General features: G+C 38.2%; 1 protein-coding gene across 1 annotated transcript; it reads left to right on the forward strand.

Moving 5' to 3' along the window:
- The first annotated feature begins 11,244 nt into the window (after positions 1-11,244).
- On the forward strand, positions 11,245-19,406 carry TTLL10 (tubulin tyrosine ligase like 10). The gene is made up of 11 exons (XM_053451933.1): positions 11,245-11,277; positions 12,016-12,184; positions 13,069-13,187; positions 13,862-13,982; positions 14,778-14,863; positions 15,016-15,181; positions 16,261-16,432; positions 16,938-17,078; positions 17,394-17,510; positions 18,242-18,335; positions 18,704-19,406. Exons 1-11 carry the CDS (start codon positions 11,268-11,270, stop codon positions 19,255-19,257), a joined length of 1,749 nt encoding a protein of 582 aa, XP_053307908.1. The 5' UTR covers positions 11,245-11,267; the 3' UTR covers positions 19,258-19,406.
- Positions 19,407-20,803: the final 1,397 nt, after the last annotated feature.

The following is a 20,803-nucleotide window of genomic DNA, read 5'->3' on the forward strand; positions in this document are numbered from 1 at the left end:
AGATAGAAGAAAGGCAAAGGAGAACAAGAAGATGCATAGCAAGATGTGAGACATGGAAGTGGAAGTGGTCGGCAGAGAAGGTAGGGAGACAAAGGAAAAATAAGAGTGTGCGAGTGTAAGTGAGAGTCTGAGAGAGTAAATATGGGTGTCGGACAACTAATTTTGTTCTCAAAATGAAATTGGGCCCTGATTTTCATTGAAAATGAATGGGCAGAAAACGGAATTTATTGTCCAAAAATGAATGAGTCAAAAATGAAAAATGGAAAAATTTGTCTGAATCATTTTTTGACCCATTTGCATTTCTAATGTTTACCCCAATGGATGAATAAAGTTTCCTAATTTTAATATAGCCCAGTGTGTGCCTACATAACATGCTATACTTAATGCTTCAAGATGCTTATTTTATTCAGCGTTTCTACAAATCATTGCAAATTAGCTGTGCTTTCTCGGCTAAGAACAGATTTGCATTGTGACACTGTTGTTTAACCAGTGAAAGAAAGTTTCAGTACTTATTTGCCTAACACATTTGAAAAACAAAGCTGTTTTAAAAATCACTCTTGTAATTATTCAGAGTTAAAATAATGCATACCTCCTGAGTGCCCCTCTTCAGAAGAGACAGCCCTCTTTGGTACATAAATCCCACTTTCCTACTTTGTAGGGTCTCAGAATACTTCCTAGGTATGAGTATAAATGGATAAAAAAAAACAGAACAACATATGTTTAGAAGTTAAAAAATGTGGAACAGCCTCACAACAGAAGTAATAGAGGCCAATACACTGAGGGAATTTACTCATAGATGGGATAGGTTTATGGTTTCTGAATCTAAGATGAGATCAAGGTCTGATTAAGGTCAGAGTCTTTAGTAAAAGTGGACAGTGGACATGTGGCAGTCAAATTCTATGGTTCTATATTGGTGTGTATGAAATAGCTCTTATAATGTCCATTAGAGAAAAGTGTTTATAAACCATTTCTTGAAGTTCCAGTGATAAAAATGAATGCAAAGTTTATCTGTGCATATATTATTAAATACACCTTTGTTTCATTTTTCCTATGGTTGCCGTAACGTGTTTAGGAATTTTGTTTAGGTCTCTGCAATTCATTAACTCATCATAAAAAGTTTGTTGCATTCAGTTAAAATATATTACACAATGAACATTTATTAATCCTGGCAAATCTAGAAGAAAGTCTGCTGTATAGAACTAGGTTGGTTTTTTTTGTGGCTCTTGACTGCTTCCAATGGTCATTATATGTAACACGGGCGTTGCTTGTGCTTCTGTGTAGAGTGCAGAAGCCAACACCTATTGTGGCTTCACATTGAAGCTCTGCATTATTTAGTTTTGTGTTCCTTAAGTCCCTGATAAGTGCCATGATCCACTTGTGACCAAACACGTAATCAAGGCCAACCAACAGACTATGACAAGTGTGCGTGACAAAGGAGTATCAAATCATCAAATCCAAGCACGTGGATACAAATTGCATCCTCAAGCTGTAATAAAAAAGGGTCTTATCCTTGTTAATTTCAAGAAGCTCATGAGGTCCAAATTTATTCAGATTTCTTTAATAAAATCTGAATCATAGTCTACCTTAAACAGGAAACAACAAATAAATTCTAAACTAATCATACACAATTATAACAGGTTACATTTCAAAGTCATACATATGTCACTTTTTAATAAATATTACCACTACATAATGAGAGTGACCTAGGATTCAATGTGAAATGCTGCTATGTTATATGCTATTACATTATTAACATGGAAAGGTACTCAATGTTGCGTAGTAATGCATAATGCTTTGCGTTTCAGTGTTGCAATATTTGTCACATTTACAAAAAAGACACAATAGCATCTATTCATTCTGTCAACTAAGTGGACATTAATATGTTAAACACAGAATGATCTTAAGTCATCAACTATTCTGAGAGAGATCCTGTCATTTGCCAGGCTGTACTAAAGAAAGGGACCGCACCTTGTGTTAGTAACAGACTATGGTAAATCATTCACTATTTAAAGAGCAATTAGCGGTAGCAGACTTTTTTTTTACAGCCAGTGTAGCCAGTAGTGATCACAGTAAGGCACTAATTTCCTGTTTATGTGAAAAAATCAATAAGTACAAATCAGGAATGGAAAACCTGATCTAAAAAAAACCAAAAGAACTTACCTGGAAACTGCAGCTCTGCTGCCCTCCTCTGTGGAGTCAGGGCTGGAGCTGGCTGCATGTAAGTACATCACTTATATGGAGATATGTTTGGCCCAATGGCGTACATTTGCAAGGGGGACACCACGATAATTGGGGGAGACCACGTAGCTATGCATTAAATGTAAAGAAAAGCAAGCTTAAAAGCAAGACAAGAAAACTGTCTATTTATGTATTACTATATAATTTTTTTTAGGGAAATGATGAAGTAACTAGAATGTATAATTTTGAGGAATTATCTGCATAAATGTGTATGCATATCATATGTATATGTATGTAGGAGTAGCTTGGATCCCCCAACATAAGTTTCGCAGGAGGCCCTGGCATTTGTTGTTAGTTCACCGACTAGTGTGTGTATGGGACAATCAAACATAGTAAAGCTTCTAATTTCAATAAGGAGAAAATGGAAATGTCCTGATAGAGCCAAAAACCAAATAAAAAGTATAAAGAACCAAGGAAAAAAGGCATGATAATACTAAATCTTCTCATTGATCCTCAGTAAAAGTGTGAAGACCTTCTTCCATACTGCGCCATGGGACCTATTAACAGAGATAATGCTCAGGCTCTCACCGTATAATAAAGAGTTAACATGAAAATCCAGGAAAAGCTTCCTCATAATCAGCTTTATGACAGATCAAGCTTATTATTTCAAAGTTCCCTCATTAAGAAAAGATGGGAAAAGGTAATTACTCTCACTGTGCTCCAAGGCAATACATCCTATCGACCATTCTCGTAGCTGTTTTTATATATTTTTCCCTCAAGTCATCCTGATTTAATAGCTATAATTCATAACTATGAATATTGTTTTAAAATCCTGACTTTGTTGCATAAATATAGCATGGAAAAAATACACCTAGTAAATGATGCCTAGAGGGCCCTGGTGCGTTAGTGGATAATCCAGTTGCACATCATTGGGGTCAACATCTATGTGCCTAGGGCCCTCATGTGCCTCATGTTGACATCAGTCAGCCTAAACCAAATAAAAAATTATGGCAGCGATATCTATGATTTACTGAGCTTACCTGCCGCCATTTTTAAGCACCTTTTATCATAAACAATCATCTTCAAATCTGCCACTGCTCTCCAAAAGACTCTATAATGCTAATTGCTACTTAAACATACTAATAAAAATAAAAATACCAATAAAAGACGCCCAGAGGCCCTGGTGACGCAGTTGCTGTGTAAGCACATCATTCATCTAGGGTCCGTGTCCTCAATACATTTGCAAAGCCACATGTCACAAGCTAAAAAGGGTATGTAAGAAAAAGGTATTGCTGCTACCAGTCCAAATCTTTGAATGAAAGCCCCCGACAGCAGCACAAGCAGGAAGAACCAGGAATCACCCAAAATGACAAGGAAGGCACCAGAAAACCCACAGTAACCAAGGTCTTTCTTTTATACTGGAGGCATTGATGGGGCCGATCTGTAAGTACTTGGTTAATTGTATGTACATATAAATGAAACAAATCAGTTAAAAAAAATATATATATTTCTTTTGTATGTTAAATGGTGGTCACCTGTGAGTCACAAAAATTTTAATGAACAGCTCCTAGCTATCAAAGGTGCTTTACTCACTGTAAAAGATAAAATACTGAGCCATTGCTTTTATGAAAGAGAACATAGGAAATAAAAAGAATGCATCTCGTAACTTGAAGTAACCTTAGCGTTCAGTAATGGTTGGAAATATAGCTGTAAGAATTCTTAGAAGCGTGTGCCCACCAAAAGATGCGCTAAGACTCCTGCCAAGAAGGTTAGTGGACCTAGAATTGACCATGTATGTCAACAGTGAAATAAATATTGGATCCTTAGGCTACATTTACTACATTTTTCAGGCCAATATTAATAAAAACTGGCCTAATGACCTAGAGGTCCCAACTTTAAATCTTTTTCTATGTTAGCCCAAGAAAAGGTATCAACTAAAGACTCCTCTAATCTCCACAAAACTCACAGCCCACATTGCGCTTTAAGAACTTGTTGGTAACGTCATGTAACAAAGCTTTTGAACGCCATGATATCCTCAACTAACATCAAATAATGATTCTGTAGTTAGGTAACAGATGAAATGAACTAAATTCGACCCCCCTTCATGTTCACTTACAATACATAACCAGACATTTATGCTTTAAAATGTTTCCAAAAATATAGCTATAGCAATGCTTATCCTGTATATCAACAATATAAAAGCACTAGAAATGTTTACAACTTTCTATTCTGAGGGAAACCGTTTCTGTACCCGACTCGAAGTTCACAAGAATTGGTCTTTTGCAGAGATTTAAGAGACTATGACAAGAGCAAGATCTGGAATCCAAGGCCAGTTAATAATAGAGTGTTAATTGTTGCATCATATCTGTGGCCAGGGTTGGGCTGGCTAAGGGCAAATGTCCCGAATCATGGTTTAGTGCCTATATACATGCAATGTCAAGTTTTTGGTACCCAATAAATCTTCTGTATTCCAAAAATGTAAAAGTTAGGTTCCTAGCAGGTAAGATGACTTTCCATTCACCAGTTTCATATGCCCCCTTTATTGGCCACCAACATAATGGCACATCTTCTATAATATTTAGGCATTAATGATATTTCTCCTTTCTGATCATAATTTTAATTTTCTTGCTTGTAACAAAGTCTAATGCACAAAATATTGCTTAATATAACTACTTACAGCAAGTCTCACTGTCTTCATGTTTCTTACGGAAAAAGATGCAGGTGATGACACATTGTTTCAAAACCTTCAAAACAAGCTTGCCTCTCGTCGGGGTACATTGACCTCACCTGCTGTGACTTCTTGATTGATGAAAAGGTACCTTTACGATTTCAGAAACTTTCCATAGCATTTGCACAATATAAGAAACACATAATTTGCACTCACTACAAGATAGAACATTAAGCTGGAAGATATATGTTTAACTTTGTGATATGTAATAGGTTCAGAAGGAACCTATGAATAATATGTAGAAGCTGTGTGTTCAAGCTTCCACAAGCAAAAGTGTCAGCTACAGAGCCATCCCAAGGACCTCCAAGACAACAAGACCAATAGCAGCAATAACCACAGTCCACACAGTAAAAAACGTCAGTGTGTCAAACTGCCACCTATAGCCAAGTCGGCTTCCTACCTTCAGCCCTGTCAAGTGGGCTTCCTGCCTTCAGCCCTGCCAAGTGGGCTTCCCGCCTTGTGCCCTGTCCAGTGGGCTTCCTGCCTTGTGCCCTGTCCAGTGGGCTTCCTGCCTTGTGCCCTGTCCAGTGGGCTTCCTGCCTTGTGCCCTGTCCAGTGGGCTTCCTACCTTGTGCTCTGTCCAGTGGGTTTCCTAACTTGTGCCCTGTCCAGTGGGCTTCCTGCCTTGTGCCCTGTCCAGTGGGCTTCCTGCCGTGTGCCCCACCAGTGGGCTTCCTGCCGTGCGCCCCTCCAATGTCTTCCTGCCATACGTACGTGTTCTTGCTAAGAGACTGTTTAACCTGTAAATGCTTGTCCTTCCATAATATACAATACATAGCATTACCTGGAATTCTGCCTGTGGTGTATTCCTTTGTGCCTTTCTGTTTTATCTTTCGGTTACCATGCATCCCTGTGTGCAGACAGAACCCCAGGTATGCCCTGCAATGAGGCTCCTACTCAACCTGATCACCCGTGCCCTGACATACAAGTTCAATTGGGTTGTGGTCAGGTGACTTATTTGGCCATTGAAGAATATTTAACTTCTTTGCCTTGAAATGTTCTTTGGTTGATCTCACAGTATGTTTTGGGCCATTGTCCATTAGTACCGTGAAGAGCCATACTTTCAATTTTGCATCATTTTGCTGAATCTGAGCTAATCGTGTAGCCCGATTCACTTCCAAATTCATCACTCACCAATACAAGCAGTTGCACTTTACCAGGGCCGGCCTTTGGGGTGTGCGACCGCACAGGGCGCCACACTCCAGGGGGCGCCGCCACGTGGTCCACCGCCGCGGGGTCCGCCGCCACGGGGTCCGCCGCCACGGGGTCCGCCGCCACGGGGTCCGCCGCCGCGGGGTCCGACACCACCGTAGCGTACCGCTGCCGCCAGCAGCGTACCTAGCGGGGGGGGTGGTCCGCACCGGGTGCCGCTCATCAGGGGGGCACCCGACACCCCTCCAGAGACGGACAGTAATGTCCGCCGCTGGAGGAGCAGGCTCACAAGGAAGCGGTATGGGAGGTCTTTAACAGACCTCTGGCTCCCTTGAGTAATTTTAAGCCGGTTCAAGGATCTCCCTTGAACCCGGCTTAAAATCACTCAAGGGAGCCGGAGGTCTGTTAAAGACCTCCGATACCGCTCCCTTGTGATCCGCGCGGCAACAGCTGCTGTGCGCCGGGGTTTGTTGTCAGATCCCGGCGCACAACACTGAAGCCGCGCCCACCGCTGTCCGTGCCCTCTGACCTGGAAGAAGACAGAAGAACTGAAGAAGAGGAGCAAGGAAAAGGAAAAGGAGCTGTAAGGAGAAAAGAGGAAAGGTAGGAAAGCATTCAGTGAGAGTGGATTGGTATATGTGTGGATTAGTGTATGTGTGGATCAGTGTATGTGTGGATTGGTATATGTGGGGATTAGTATGTGTGGATTGGTATGTGTGGATTGGTATATGTGTGGATTAGTGTATGTGTGGATTGGTATATGTGTGGATTAGTATGTGTGGATTGGTATGTGTGTGGATTGGTATATGTGTGGATTAGTGTATATGTGGATTGGTATATGTGTGGATTAGTATGTGTGTGGATTGGTAAGTGTGGATTGGTATATATGTGTGGATTAGTGTATATGTGTGGATTGGTAAATGTGGATTGGTATATATGTGTGGATTAGTGTATACGTGTGGATTGGTATACGTGTGGATTGGTATACATGTGGATTAGTATGTGTGTGGATTGGTAAGTGTGTGAGAGTGATGGGTGTTATGCTGTACCATTTCCAATGTCTTTTTCATGATCCAATTATGCTCTAAAAGTACATCATAACTCCCATCATTCTATACTGTTCCATACAGTGGCAGAGCTGGGAGGCAGAGGCCTTGCACCCCCACCGCAGGACTCCTGAAAGGTAAGTGAACTTCAAAGAGGGAAAGGGTAGATAGTTAGGAGGGGGTAGATAGGGAGAAGGGAGTGAGACAGGGGAAAGGGGGTAGATAGGGAGAAGGGAGAAGGGGTAGATAAGGCAGAAGAAAGTGAGAAGGGGTAGATAGGGCAATCATACTCCTATCATGCCAAGTCTGCGAGTACATCCTGGAATCTGGGTATACCTGGGCATGATAGGAATGTGCTTGGTGTTAATCATATATATATATATATATATATATATATATATATATATATATATATATATATAATATTGTTATTTAATTGTTTTGTCCTATTTTGGTGTGTTACTTACTTTAAATAAAAGTGTTAGATTTTTTTATGGTGTGTGGGGGGTCATATTCGGTTTTGGCCAGGTAAATGCTGCACTTTCGGTTTCAGTCCAGAATTCGTTTCGGTGCCTGCTCATAAACACACATATACACATACAATGCCCTTACACACACATATACACATACACTGCCCTTACACACAAATATACATTGCCCTTATACACACATATATACGTACACTGCCCTTAAACACACCTGCTCATAAACACATACACTGTCCTTACACACTCATATACACGTATACTGCCCTTACACGCACCTGCCTTTACACACACATATACACAAACACAGCCCTTACACACACCTGCCTTTACACACACATATACACAAACACAGCCCTTACACACACCTGCCTTTACACACACATATACACATACACTGCCCTTACACACCAGCTTACAAATACACAAATAGTGCTCTTACACACACCTGCCGATACACACACACAAGCTTACAAACACACACATACATACACATACACTGCCCTTAGACCTCTTTATCCCCATCTCTTACCTCTTCCTCCATCCGTCTTCCTCCATCCTCTATCCTGTGGTAGGAGCGGGAGGGCTGTTACTTCAGACCTCGCTTTACTGCTCCCTCATCACTATGCGCCGGCTATTGAAGCAGAGCGCGGGGGTATGACGTAATTCTCCCGCTCAACATTATTTTCCAGCACATAGTGATTAGGAAGCAGTAAAGCGAGGTCTGAAGTGACAGACTGGCTAATGTTGAGCCAACTAGAGGGAAATTGTGATCTCCTAGTGTGATCTACTAGTCCTGGAGGCTGCAGCTGCTGATAGGGCGGCTCTGCGCCCCCTCGCAGCTGCACCCGAGGTGAGTACCGCTCTCGCCTCACCTTTCCTCCATCCCTGCAATTATTATATTCACCGAACTTGGGGTGCTTTGACGTAGTGGTGAGCTAAACAATATATGGCCATATAGTGTGACTGAATCCCCAATACTCATGCCTTAGACGGGTGGTTTTTTTGAATGGTATTTGCTGAGTGTGCCCTGAATTCTTGCTTTTATGTTGAACTGCTGCCCTTACTTTTGTGAGATTATAATAATGACTCTCATGTTACAGTAAATGCTTTGGCTCTTTGGCACATTGCCTGAATATTTTACTGTACCCACTGATTTTACTGAGGAAACTGTGTTCTCCCTGGAATATAGTAACACAAGAGCTAAGAAGTAAAGATTTAAAGTCAAATTTCTCCCCATAAACACAGGTTCCCTGCCTTTATACTGCTGGAAGACAATTATATATGGAATATTCAAGGAGCTTTATCCTAGTGGACACTGTCCCAATACATTACCGGTTTCCAGGTAGCAGTTGCTAAGCGATATGCTGTTGTTAAAGGGACGGGGTGGGATTGTATGAAACACTCCAACTTGCCAAACCTGAGTACTGAAACACCCTTCGTGTCCCAGCAACCAAAGCCAGCCACTTAAAGAGAAAAAAAAATACTTCCTGAATTGCCTGGATCTCTCACCAGCAAACGAGTAAAGCCAGGTTAGTATTTCAAGGGATACAAAGAAAATGGGGATATTTTTGAAATGTAGAACTGATTACATACAACATTGTAGGGGGTAGTAGCTACTGTACCTACAGCACAGGGAAAGTGAGGTAGATGATCCGGGAGGGGAATGTATGACATATACCAGCTACTTGTTTATATTTATGCTATCAATAAACACAAGAAAAAACTAAACATACTCCACAGCAGAAAAAGGATGAACTCAGGACATGAAGGAATATGAATCAACAAGCAAACCTAGAACAGGAAGAATTAAGCCCTTGGGGCAAGTCAAAAATACCAATGTTACTAAACATCAATTATTTTTTTTCATTTATGCAATGCCAGCTGATTCCATAGCACTATTACAATGAGATCAATACAAAATGAACAGTATACAACATAGTTGATAATTACTGTTTCCAATGTAATGCTATTTCAGATACAAACACAGAATTTAATGATGTATAAAAATCATTCAGCCCATCTAATCTGCGCATTTATCTTGATAAAAAGAGTCAATTTATTAGTCCTTGATCTCAACTTATAGCTTTATGCCTGTCCCATCTATGTTGAAATTCCCTCTACCACGTCTGCTTAGAGGCTGGTCCACTCATCTACTACCAACTCTAGAAAGTAAAGCTTCCTTGCATTATATCTAAGCCTGTGACACTCTAATTTTAGATTATGACTTGCTATTCTAACACTTCTCCTCCTTTGAAGCAGAAATCATATTCTGTTTCTCCTAAATATATATTACCTTTATAATTGTTTTATACATTGACATGAGTATAAATCCATGATTTTGGTGAAAAAGGCTTTGTCTTATATTCTCCATTATTGCCTCACATGCCCCCTGATCACTATTGTTTAGTGGTACTAAAGTAAATATTTTTGCAGGATACGATGCATAATTCCCGAGTGACATTTCTGTGTTTGGAGATAAAAATATTGTTTTATTTTAGGTTAGACAACATTGTTTCTGGATTGTAACACATCTCTCTTGAATTATCTTGTACATTAAAAGACCTGTTTTTTCTGGGATATGTCCACGTTTTCATATAATTTTATTTGGCTTGGTTTATTTCATCACATGAGCCACCTTAGATGAACTATATTTAAGCATTTATCCTTGCTGCCTAAGTGTCGAGCAGAACCATGAGAGTTTTGCTATGAAGTAACTGCATGATTATTCGGACTAGACACATTGGAAGTGGAGAATATAAACACACTCCCTTAATGTCTTAGAAGGCACAGTGCAGTGCACACACAGTTTGCTTCCAGGAGGTAGGCAGCAGTGTCCAGAACACTTGACTGCTTGGGTCTGGAGCCTATACCCATTACCCCTACCCAGACCCCTGAAATAAAGACAAAAACTCACCCCTTTGAGGGCACCATCAAACTCAGTGTACCTTTAATGTTATAGTTCAGAAGTATTTAATATTATATACATTTTCTATCCCACACCAACAATATCTGTCAATATGGTATCGCCTACCTTCCTACTTAAATTCATTGGGCTACTGAAACATATTTTTTTATGTGCCAATAAACTTATTTACATTTGTGTGCTTAGGAAAGGTATACTTTGTAAATTGAAATGTGGGACAAGAAACATCCAGAATATTTTTAAACATCTAAAGATTCATGATAAATAATTCTCTAACTCCCTAATATAAGCATCTTAACATAACCTGAATGTTATTTTCTCTTGCAGCTAACGTCTGATCATGTTGTGTTACGGCCATAAAATCAAACATTTTAGGCATCTTAGGACTTTGCCCACGAATCTGTAACCAGATGAAGCACAGCCTAAAAAAACAAGCCGCTATAGACCAGACTGAATTAAACCAAAGGTTCAATGACACTTTACAAATGGCTAAGAATGGGGGGACTGAAGGGAAGTGGGATGAGAAGAAAAGACCATGGACATTGATGTGTGTGAAACAATAGTGCAAGTTACTAACATTAGTAAAGGAAGGGGTATTACTGACAAGCCAAAAGAAAATGATAAAGAATACCTCAAAGCCAAAAAAAACACAAGACAATAGTAAAGAGTCCAGTGACTTCCAAACCAAGACGCCTACCTTTGAAAGAAAGAACAAAAAGAATCAAGGAAGAGACTCACGGATCGTATCCAGGATGTCCAAAGGTGATTATGCTATGCAGGTGATATACCTGTATTATCTTTCTTAATCATTAAACCTATAAATTTGACTATTTTTTAACCTGATAACCTGGGTGGATATAATACATTAACAGTAACCATAATTATCAATATAATTAATATAACTCCAGAATATTCTACCGCATTATGCGGTTAGAATGTGTTAATTACACACCAATGGTGAAAGACCTACTTGCAGGAATTAATAATTTAGGGAGATGGATACATGAAACAGATATGCAGACCACATAAGCGACAGTTCCTCCTCAGCTTGGCAGATGTAAGGGGTCTTACCCTGGGTTTGGCCTAGGGCAGCAACCTGCTTAAATATGACACTTACACCAGATTAGTCCATTAACTCTATTCCACCAGCCTTCTCCTCCGGGATAGCATGTCTAAGAATATATGAGCATCCTTTTGATTAGGCTGTCACTGAAAAAGTTAACACATACTGTAGCTCAACTGGGGATGCACAAATCACCCGGAGACTCCAGGTGAACCTCAGACAGCTTTAAATTGTTAGTCTTCTCTATTGTAATAGTGCTGCAAACCAAATCCCATAACACCGTCTATATACATTACATTGGATAGTTATTTCATGGAACCTAAAAAAGAATAGCTTAAGTGCTATTAACCAGCTGTAACTAACACGTATAGAAAAGACAGTCATAAATGCTGTTTAAAAAAATTTAAAAAATATGATATGTTTCTTTTCCTGACCAGCGGGATCTGAATCATCTCCTTCAGAGAATTTAGATGAGACAGAAAATGAAGTTTTAATATTGAGCCACAGTGCTTCTTCTGAAGTACCCAATACGGTGGAGAAGAAGCCAGGAGACCCACGGGGACAAGGACCATTTTTTTATATCGGTGGTAATAATGGGGCAAATCTGTAAGTATTTTTTTAAATATATTCAGAAATATTTTTTTGTGTTTTTTGTCTTGACCCAGTATACGGAATTATGAAAATAACTGCATTATTAACATTATCAGCCTTTAATAGCTTACCAACCTCTGTCCCATACCATGCATTATAAAATGCACTATAGTGCTTCCAGATTTAAAGGTGCTGTTCCATTTACACCAAACATTAATTGCTCCCACCAATATATTGATTAAAAAAAGCTTCTCAAGTCTTTGCAGATATGTCACTTTGTTAGTTCCTCTGAAAGTTAAATGACAAAAAACACCACAGAAACATTTAAGAAACTTCTATGACACCAAACTACCAGTGTCTATTTTTGAGTCACCTGATAATAAAGTGTTCCTAGCAATAAGAATATGAATGAAGCACAGCTTAATTAGATTAAATACTTATTTCTGGGAAGTGTTTGGGACCTTTAGCAGTGATAAAATGGTTAAATTCAGCAGACTGGGTAGAACGGGGTATTTCAAACCAAGACGCTATTCCCTCTTTTAAATGTCCTCCACAAGCTACTAGTAATGGAGCAAAATAGCGCCTGAGTAGATACAGTACATATCATGTGGGAATGACAGCCACGAGAGGAAGATTCTGAGAAAAGCAAATGTGTCAGAAACCCCAGAAAATTCTGAGCCTTTTGTGAAGTTGGATCTCTGTTAGTGGTGGCAGATCCTAAAAGTATGTGATAAAGACACATTGAAATTCTGATGCAAATTGCTAAATGTTGATCAATCAGAAAGAATATTTTGTTGGTTTCCATGGTGATTACTCTATACTTTTTGAGACAGTCTTGCTCTTCATTATTATGCCCAGATGTATTTGTTTGTTAACAGTGATTTGCGTCTTTCCTTAAGGGTTAGCGCTTACTGCACACGCAAAGGCTGGCAGCGTATCCAGGACAATAAGAGAGAAGATTACAAACTGAAATGGTGTGAAACGAAACGTTTTGCTAATTATTACTCCTTTCGGCAAGGTAAGTGGCTTACTTTCCTTGTAAGGAAATAATTTGTTATTATATTAAAATGTTATGTTCTTCATTTTAAATATGAAAACAGAGTATAACTAAGGACAGGGTGGCAACCAATAATTTCCACTTTTTGTCAATACTGGTCATAGGGAGCAGGGCTATACATAAAATGTTTGTAATTTTCCCCCAAGTCATGGGGAACATGGAACCTCTATCATAATTCTATATATCAGAAAAATGCTAAATATATTAACACTATATAGTGTTAGTGTGTGTGTGTATATAATGCACTGTTTATGTACAGTGATATATAGTGATGTAAAGTTTATTTACGTACACTGACTCTAACACTTTACATACAAACTCACTCTAACACTACAGTACATTATAGCAGGGGTCACATGATGCACATTACATGACCACCCTGGGCTCCTCATTTATCGGGGGCCTGGGTGCCATCCACCCACCTCACCCGCTTCAGTGCACCTCTCTGGCCAAGAGGAGAGGCCTGGCTTTAGGGGAGTGAGAAAGCAGTGAGGCCTGAATTCAGGTGCACCTTCCTGAATGTTACTAGTATAATCAGGGCTGGACAGGCAAAGCTAGCACCTTAAGACCAGCAATCACTAATTGCCATATGATACATCCAGTCGCACACTACGCTCTTTCATTCTATTCTTTAGGACAGCAACTGTTATATCAGATACCCAATAATAAAATCCTCACCACAAAAATTGGACTATTAAGCAGCCTGAGAGAATATGAAAGAGTGAAGAGGAAAATCAGCAAATTATGGAATCCCAGGTGAGTTAGGAATGCAATCACCAAATACCAAGACTATTAAAGACATTTGTGCAGGACTTTCCCAAGACTTTTGTTTGGATATATTCATTGTTAACCCGTGTACCTTTACCTTATGTAATAGGAAACATGTGTTCATGGGTTTTCCACCTCTATGGTGCACTAACATTTCGTTTACATGCACCAGATGGACTTCCAATGTAGTTTGTAGAAGTGTAATCTGGTTATTCCTGGCTGTTCAGCTCCCTATATGCCAGCACAACAACATAACTTTTGCAGGAGCCAGCAAAAAAAGGTCCAAAAAGGTTTATACTCCACAGCATCGCACACACCAGGCATATGTTGCCCAGATGTGAAATATGAAAGTTTTGCGCTAAACTCAGTACTTATTCATAGGTCCATATTTACCTTTATTTTCTGGCTCTGCAGAAGTCATGTGCTTTCATGTTGAGCTGCATGTCAATTCCATTGAGACTATGGGAGAGCAGTAGAGACCTGAATGCTGCAATCCTTTTTTTATCTATTTATTTATTTTTCAGCTCTCCAGAACAGGTATTATACTTCCTTAGAATAGCGTATTAAATATAGGCTACTTGTTAACTGAATTGCAAAGTCGGTGGCTTAAATATAGGACAAAGTTTCTTCATACAGAACATGACAGGTCTACTAAAACTAGATTGTCTTGTAGGGAAAAGATCAGATGGACAGTGTACTTCATAAGTACAACCGATATAATATTATTGACCATTCCAGACAATTTTTTTCCATTTTTTCAATTTTCTTTGTATCCCTAAACAGAGTTCTAAAAATGGAGGACTTTTTTCCAGAGACATACCGTTTGGACATCGCCTCTGAGAGGGAAGCATTCTTTTTGCTTTATGATGGTAAGAGCAATACTCTATATACCTGCCTCTTCAGCTTGGATAACATTGGCATTTTTGTCCACTAGACCTAGTTATTGTTAGAACTGACTACATGTTCCCTTGAACTGGGAGTATACAGAATTTCCCAACTGTAATTTTATTCTTGCCTCCAGAGAGTCAAACATGGATTTGTAAACCCACTGGACTAAATCAGGGACGTGGTATTTTCTTGCTGAAAAATGCAGAGCAAGTCAATGACCTAAGGCATCAATTGCAAGCCATAAACGAAGACCCCAAGAGGTCTCCATACAGGAGCCCACAAGGCAAGATTGCACAAAGGTAGGACACAAATCAGCACAAGAGAATGCAGGTAATGGTGACTGTTTCATGGAAAAGCCTGCTGGAAAAGGAACAGTATCTGATGTAAAGATCAGGCTCAGAGAACCCCTATCACAATGAAATAGTTTCATACTGTGGTTTGCTTTTTAATCATCTTTCAATATTCTCTGCAAATCCCAACCCTGTTACCAGGTTTACGGATATTTAATTAAATTAGAATTTTTGCTTTGAGTTTATCAATGGATGCCGAAATGGGATGGCTCTGGGTAGCCAGAGTCTGGTTATTACTGAGATATTTCTTTTTGTGGAACATTTTAACTAAAAGGCACCGAAGGCTGCCAATAAGAATATTTTTCCTTTGTAATTGCTCCACCTAGTGTCACATTGTAATGCTGAATCCTTTCAACAGAATTGTTGAGTGTAAGGTGTAATTTACCTGAACTATCTGACACGGTTGTGCCAAAACGATAACTTTTTCAATAATTTGTAACATAATAGAACGTTAGACCGGTGGAATTAAATAGTTCACGTACAAACAAGTGTGTTATATATTATGCCAATGAGGAAAACACCCAGGAATATATAAAATGCACAAAACCTTTTACTTTTTTGCTGCATGATTTGATTATTTTTTATTTTTACTGTTATGATAAATGTATATGAAGCTTGTGGATAATATTAAAAAGAAATATACGGAAGCTTTACTTTACAGACATTGTTGTAGGTAAATGGAACAACCACCCATCCGAAGTGAGTATAATACAGTGAAGGAATTTAAACATGTATAGGATAGGCATAAAACTTTCCCGACAAGACTGGGTCCTTAGATGGGCAGACTAGATAGACTAGAAAGTCTTTACATAGAAAACACATTTATGTTTTTCTATGTTTAAGCATATATATATATATATATATATATATATATATATATATATATATATGCAGCTATAAAGAAAGTTTTGCATCACAGGCATCCTAAATGATTGTGGGGAGGACATTTCATTATCGTTCATGTTTGTGCTAAGGGACGCCACAATCCACCTGCATGGATGTTACAGTATTGTTTACTTATTTTACAGATATATACCCAACCCGTTGCTTTTGGGTGGACGGAAATTTGATGTTCGCTCCTATATGGTCATTGCTTCCACCGTGCCTTACTTTGTGTTCTTTCACCATGGCTATGTGCGTTTAACATGTAACAATTATGATCCCACATCTGATGACCTCACAGGCCATCTGACCAACCAGGTATATGTTTGGATTTTGCTTACATTACAATACTATGTCTTAAGGGTTTTTTTTTTAAAATTCACCTAGATAACTGTAAATAACTAAGTGTTTTACTTAATCAAAGACAATACATTAAAATATGCCTGTCTCCAGCACAACCTAGTCTATGTATGTGGAAAAGGATTTTTTAATGGAAAATATAGAGCCTTATAGTTGACGAGATGGAGTATACTGTTCTAGGTATGTTTTAGTGTTGTAATTAATTATGTAGGTTTTTAAATATGTGGATGAAATATTAATCAGAGAAACATGCCTACGTTAATCAGTATACAGTGAGAAATACAGAATTAAATGCTTTGTCTCCTCTCTCTATACTGATCTCTTAATATTGTTTTCTGGAGATCAAGGCGGCTCCTGAAACTTTCTGTTTGATTCCAACTACTACATAGACCTGTCCAGGCATGGATGGGTATGGTGCTTTTTAATTCACGTAACAAATCACATGTGTTTTTTCTTGTAACAGTACATGCAAAAGAAGCATCCTCTTTACAGTGAGCTAAAGGAAGAAACTGTCTGGTCGATGGAGAGATTCAACAATTACGTTAATGAAACGTACGCATCGAAAAAAGGCCTGCCTCAGGACTGGGTATTACATGTTTTCACGGTAGGTTAATCATCAAAATTCACAATTAACATATATTCTGTATTATTTATACTGTATAAATAAATATAATCATATTAAATAATTATATATATATATATATATATATATATATATATATATATATATAAAATGAAATATCAAATGTGATTAAATACTTCCAAGTTTTGTTGTTTTCCCATGCCAAGTAGATAATGTAAAGTGTACACAAATAACATTTGGAACTTTGCGACCGTTTTCCTCTGTGTAGGAAATATTGTTTGTGAGTGCGGGTTTGCGATTGCCTGCCCTTGTCTCATAGTTTCCTGTCTGTGACAGAAAAGGATGCAGCAGATTATGACACACTGTTTCCTGGCTGTTAAGTCAAAGCTGGATTGCCGGATGGGATACTTTGATCTCATTGGCTGCGATTTCCTAATTGATGAAAACTTTAAGGTATTTTTCCTATGAAAAATCTTTACGCGACCGGCGTTTATTATTCTTTTCTATAGCATGCACTAAATAAAAACAACAGTTAATTATCCCATTGTATATTGAGTGATATTGATTTTTAGGTGAATTACTAATAACAATAGCAATTACCATAGATAATAAAATGTCATAATGTCCACATGACATCTCACAAAAATAACATGGAATTGGACGGCATATGAGAAGCATTCACCCATCTTGTCTGCTCATTATTCCAGATGTAAAGACTCAACCCTTTATCAGTCATCGGTCTTGTCTTGGATTTAGTATAGCCATATACTATCCCATGCATTTTTAAATTCCCTCACTGTATTAACCCTAACCACTTCTGCTGGGAGACAGTCCCACCTATCTACAACCCTCTCAGTGAAGTAAAACGTCCTTACCTTACATATAAGCCTCTGACCTTCTAGGTTATGATTATGACTTCTTGACCTAACATTAAGTCAGGTAATGACTTAAAAAACTCACTTAAAAGAATCACGTACACAGCTAGTGATGAGCTTGCTAAAAGTTAGCCCTGTGGTTACCTGTTTGTATGTCAAATGTTATATATATTGCCAGAGTGCATGGCTCCGTTACACAGATGCGTAATATGGTAAGGTTAGTATTTGAATACATCATGTTTTAGCTAGACATTTAATTTTGACTACCCAATGGCAGTTTTGGTAGAACCGTGCATTAATGTTTAACAGGTGTGGCTACTGGAAATGAATTGTAACCCAGCCTTGCACACCAACTGCGAAGTGCTGAAGGACGTGATCCCGGGGGTAGTTAATGAAACACTTGGTAAGTTCATAAACTTCCAGGCAAAAAACCTTTTTGCACCAGTAACGGTAATATTATAGTGGTTAAACGTTTTCTCTGGGTGGACTAGAATTGTAAAGGCCTATGATTAAGAACATAATTAATTAATACAGGGCTAGACTAATTCTATTATATGTTTTAAAAGAAAGGTTAAATGTAAGGAAGTGGAGAGCATTACTGCCGAGCATCATCTTATATGACTTTATACTTGCACATTATTTTATTAAAATGCAAGCTGTGGGTAATATAAAAAAATGAAGTTGGTAACGCTAAAGTATATGAAGGTGACTGTTTAATACGTAGTGAAAATGTATGCCATTTATGTCATATTGAGTGTTTTTCTTTGTTAGATTTGGCTCTTGAAATCTTTGGTAAGACTTTGAAAAGTCAAAGCATTATGCCCCTAAAAACTCAGAGTAAATGTGTTCTTCTGTTCAATGGAGAGCTGAATGAGCCAACTGTGAAATTCAACAGATCCATAAATGCCAGTCCTATTAAAGTGCAGAATGAGCCTGTGAAGACTATCGAGAGACATCCGCAAGGGTTTAGAGCTTCTGTGCATAATGGGACCAGGCCGATGATCTCCAAAATAACACCAAAGCCAACGCTAACAATGTCCACAGTGCACATAATGAACAATGTGTATGGCAAATTACCATATATACCAAAACAAAAACTTAAGAATGAGGCCATAGATCGTGTACAAGCGTCTAAGAACAATGATGTATCATCAGATGTAGAACATCCAAAGAACATATCTTTACAGTCTGCACCAGTAGCCAAGTTCTCCTTTACAAATCTTCATAAACTCAGAGTGACTGGAAGCAAGACACCTCAGAATATCAGAAAGAACATGTTGGTCAATTCCAGCTCTGATGATCAGGTCAACCAAGATCTCAACTGAAAAATTCCAGCTCAACAACCCTGAAGAGCTTGTTCTTCTTCTCCAAAGAAACAAACAATAGGGGAGACAAACAATTGGATCCCGGAATGAATACATCTCTAAATCATCTTGATGGCAAAACAAAAACTCCCCACCCCTCAATTCTTAAAGACGAACCAAAATCTAAAAATCCACCCTTTGGCATTTTTTTGTCTCGTTATTTTGTCTATACGGTTTCTGACTTTTTTTGTTAGAAAATCTGATGCTATGGCAATATACTTCTGTATATCACCCATGAATTCACATTTTGCTACAAGAGCATTTTATATGCTGCAGGCTCTTCAAGAACTAACATGTTGTTTTTGTGTGTGAACAGATGTGCAATGCGAATATTAGTAAATTATTTTGAACCTTTTTTTATTCTAATCCAGTATGTAATTGTTTATCATTTCTACGTCTTAGTACAGAAATCACTGATTTTACTAATTCATTTTACTGAATTATATTTTTCCTAAAACAAACAGCAATAGATAATCTGTGAAGTTTCCTGATGTGAACATGTTAAAGTACATTTATTGATTTAATTTCCTCTCTTTTATTGACATTTTTGTTTTCCTGATGTCTGTTATTTGTCTTATGCATATTGTTATATTCCATGTTTACCAATAAATAAGAAAACACTGATATTATAACAATATGTATATAAAACACAGTTATAGTGTAACATCTGTAAACATACATTTCCTCATTGTCCATATCCAGTGGGCCACTTAAGCAACCATCTAGCGTTTATCTCATTTAATTTTAGTAAGAGTGGCAGAAAAAGTATTTTTCCTGAAAAATTAAAGTGGTTTGTAAAATTTACTGATGTGGAGTTTTATTCCTTCGATGAGCATTTCTACACTGATTAGGCCTCATTGACAAATCAAACATTCAGTAAGCTGCAATAATATGAAATTAGGAAAACATATTTATTATTGATGTATCTGTATGCGCCAATAATAAGTTATTAAATATCCTCTTCCAAATGTTGTATAGAGAACATCAAGTAAGAGATGGTATCAGGGAGGCAGATCCAGCCAGGTGGACCTGGGGTAAAGCATCCCAAAATATATTTGATCAATAACATATTCTGTCTAAAATACATTTAAAGAAATGGACTGCATATTAAATCTACAAAAAAGAGCACAGGAATGATCACTTTATCATATTAACACTACAGTCCTTGATCTACATTAATCTACAGTCCTTGTCATGCTAGACTCCCAGTGGCTGTAAGTAGAATTGCAGGTAAAACACATAAAAAGGCTTCAGTTAGTGCTCAAAATACAAAAAAGTGAAGCGCAATATTCTAATTAAATATAAGTATTACACCTTCTGGTGAGGTGGTGCTGCAAAGACACAGGAACAAACTCCCCAAAATGTTCCAAATTAAATACAATCAAAACCACACAAGTGTCTGCGCACCCAAATAATAAGTGAGTAACTGATATGTGCAACACAAAATAATAATGTGGTTTTGAGGCTTCAGTTAGTCGCCCAAAGAATAGCCCATGGGACTATTGCC

This window comes from Spea bombifrons, chromosome 12, assembly GCF_027358695.1.
Source record: "Spea bombifrons isolate aSpeBom1 chromosome 12, aSpeBom1.2.pri, whole genome shotgun sequence".
NCBI classification, from domain to species: Eukaryota; Metazoa; Chordata; class Amphibia; order Anura; family Pelobatidae; genus Spea; species Spea bombifrons.